The sequence below is a fragment of the Monopterus albus genome, unplaced genomic scaffold (genome assembly GCF_001952655.1).
Source record: "Monopterus albus unplaced genomic scaffold, M_albus_1.0 scaffold348.1, whole genome shotgun sequence".
In the NCBI taxonomy this organism is placed as follows: domain Eukaryota; kingdom Metazoa; phylum Chordata; class Actinopteri; order Synbranchiformes; family Synbranchidae; genus Monopterus; species Monopterus albus.
The window spans coordinates 274,640-277,050 of NW_018128228.1; the positions used below are offsets into that span (position 1 = coordinate 274,640).

The following is a 2,411-nucleotide window of genomic DNA, read 5'->3' on the forward strand; positions in this document are numbered from 1 at the left end:
GAACCCTGAGCGCTTCACGGGCTACAGAGGAGCAGAGGCTTGGCAGATCTGGAACAGCATCTATGAGGAGAACTGCTTCAAGTAAACACAGTTTAAAACCGTTACAGCTCAGCTTAGTGGATGACATTATCTTTAGATTTTCAGTTTTTTGTGTCTTATGTAAGATGCTTTATGTGATCAAGTGGCAAAGATAGACTTTACTGAGTCCAGCAGTCACTGATCGAAAGAGATGGAACCTCAAGTTAGACAACTCTGACCTTTTCATATCATCATAATATGAAAACAGAACCACTTGGATGATGGCATTCATAGTGGTTCATACTGGGGTTTTCCCTTCAGCACCTCAACACCCCAAAATGACAAAGCGTGATAGAAGACTGGGAATCCAAAATCCTGACAATACTATAGAATTTTTTTTTCTTTCAATACAAGTAGCCTAAATTAATTGAACTAAAATTGTGCAATTTCAGTTTCTCTTACCTTAGTGGTGCCCCCGAGTTGCTTATCATTCAAATTATTCCCTTAAATTTTATTTCCAAATGTGCAATCGGTGTTTTTAAAATGCCAAAAATCTCCTGGATTGAATTTAGATTTTTCTGGGAGGTCTAAATTGGTTTCAAGAGTCTCCCAGCCAATCCTTGAGGGTTGGCAACCCTAGTTGTACCAAAGCTCACAGCAAAAGACCCAGTGCAGCAAATCACACAGCGCCTTGTCCGATGACATGACGTTGTGTAGCAAGTTGAGCTGGATTAAACTTGTTTCCATACAATGCAGCATCAGTTTGGAGCCGTGGTTATCATTATTCATTATTGTGTCACTTTGGACCAAACTGTAAGACTGACCTTTTCACTGACATTGCCTTCCTTAGAGCCACGGCACTAGTATGGCTAAAAAAAGAAAAGCGAAGATGTGAATGTGGTTTAGCCCCAGTCAACAAGGCTAGTAATCTGACAACATAACTCACCATAGTTGATGCATTTGACTGGTCAGACTGTATACTACTGCTTAAAGGTTTTATCTGAACTGAATAATCTAGGAAATAAATGATAATATGTTAACCGGAGGTCTTTAGTCTAAAAATGCTCCCCCCTCATTTTCTCCTCACAGACCATATACTGTCAAGCGACCATTACTTCCCAACACCTTCCACAGCAGCTCAGGAAGTGAAGGTATGAGGTCTTTACTGTTGCACTGCACTATGAGTCACTTCATCTGGCCTGTCGGTTATGTATGTATTTATTTATTTATTTTTATCTGACAATAAACAACATCTTGGTTTCTTTCCAGCGAGAACTTTCTACAGCTGGCTGGAAGGTGAGCTGATGTTTTCCCTGAAGATGACAGAGAAATGCTGTAGTGGAGTGTTGCTGTTTTTTGACAGCTTCCTATGTTTGTCTCTCTCAGGTCAGTGTGTGGAGAAGAGAGCTTTCTACCGTCTCATTTCAGGCCTCCATGCCAGCATCAACATACACTTGAGTGCCAGATACCTCCTGGAGGGTGGGTCCCAAACACCTGCACAAGCTGTCACTGGCTCACTCAGTCATTTGTTGTCCTCCTCCTATACTGCATTTGAGAATTTTGAATTTGCTTGGAAAAGGGTTCAAAGCAAGGCTGGACATTGCCCATGTGGGGAGCTGTATATTCATATCCTATACAGATGACAGCATTCAGAGTTGCACGGTCAGAGTTAACAGCATAACCAAATATGTTTGGATATGATTGTGTGGGCTCCATCAATGGTGGCAGAGAAGTCTATGGATCCATTACCAAAGCTGAAATGTCGTCTACAATATGTGAAGCAATGGATTGTTCTTCCCTCAGCGTCTCAGATTTTGGTATCAACTCTTGTAGCAGATGCCAAGGAGATCAAAGAACAACCCTTCTGCAGACGTAAAGCTAGAATCGGTAAACCTATGTTGTTGGAGCATCCCATCCTTTTGTGAATATCTCCTGATAAACCTCACATAGAATTGGGCCAAGAATATTTATGTACTTATGTGGAGCAGGAAAAGGCTTTCTCAGCTTTGTTCTTAGGGTTGAGAAATTATTTAACTGTTGATGTTCTCCTGAAAAACATGCTAGAATTCAGCACAGTACTCTGAATGCAGTTTCACTGTTATCTGTCAGATGTATCAAGCATCGATAAACTAAAAAGGATTTTGTTTTCTTTTTGTTATATAGCCAGTGTTATGGAAAGCACAGTAACTCGATGGCTTGATTAACGCCCCCTCCACTTTTGAAATCAAACCTATGACCTTCTCAGATGTTATTCTGTTCAATAAGTCTGCTTCCAGACAAACTGATTGAATGTATATAGTTAAACTGTCATTTCGTTAAACATAAAGGTTGTGTAAATGTCCTCTTCCAGTCCTAAACCTCCCCTTCCTTGTTAACTTTTTTTTTTTTTTTTT

The 2,411-nt window shown here is 40.3% G+C and overlaps 1 protein-coding gene across 1 annotated transcript in view; it reads left to right on the forward strand.

Annotated features, from left to right (window-relative positions):
- Positions 1 to 2,411, forward strand: part of ero1a (endoplasmic reticulum oxidoreductase 1 alpha) — a 12,320-nt gene that overhangs the window by 6,185 nt on the left and 3,724 nt on the right. The window contains exons 7-11 of the mRNA XM_020625164.1: positions 2 to 81; positions 1,108 to 1,169; positions 1,288 to 1,314; positions 1,405 to 1,497; positions 1,822 to 1,905. Coding sequence (XP_020480820.1) covers positions 2 to 81; positions 1,108 to 1,169; positions 1,288 to 1,314; positions 1,405 to 1,497; positions 1,822 to 1,905 — 346 coding nt within the window. The remainder of the gene's footprint in view (position 1; positions 82 to 1,107; positions 1,170 to 1,287; positions 1,315 to 1,404; positions 1,498 to 1,821; positions 1,906 to 2,411) is intronic.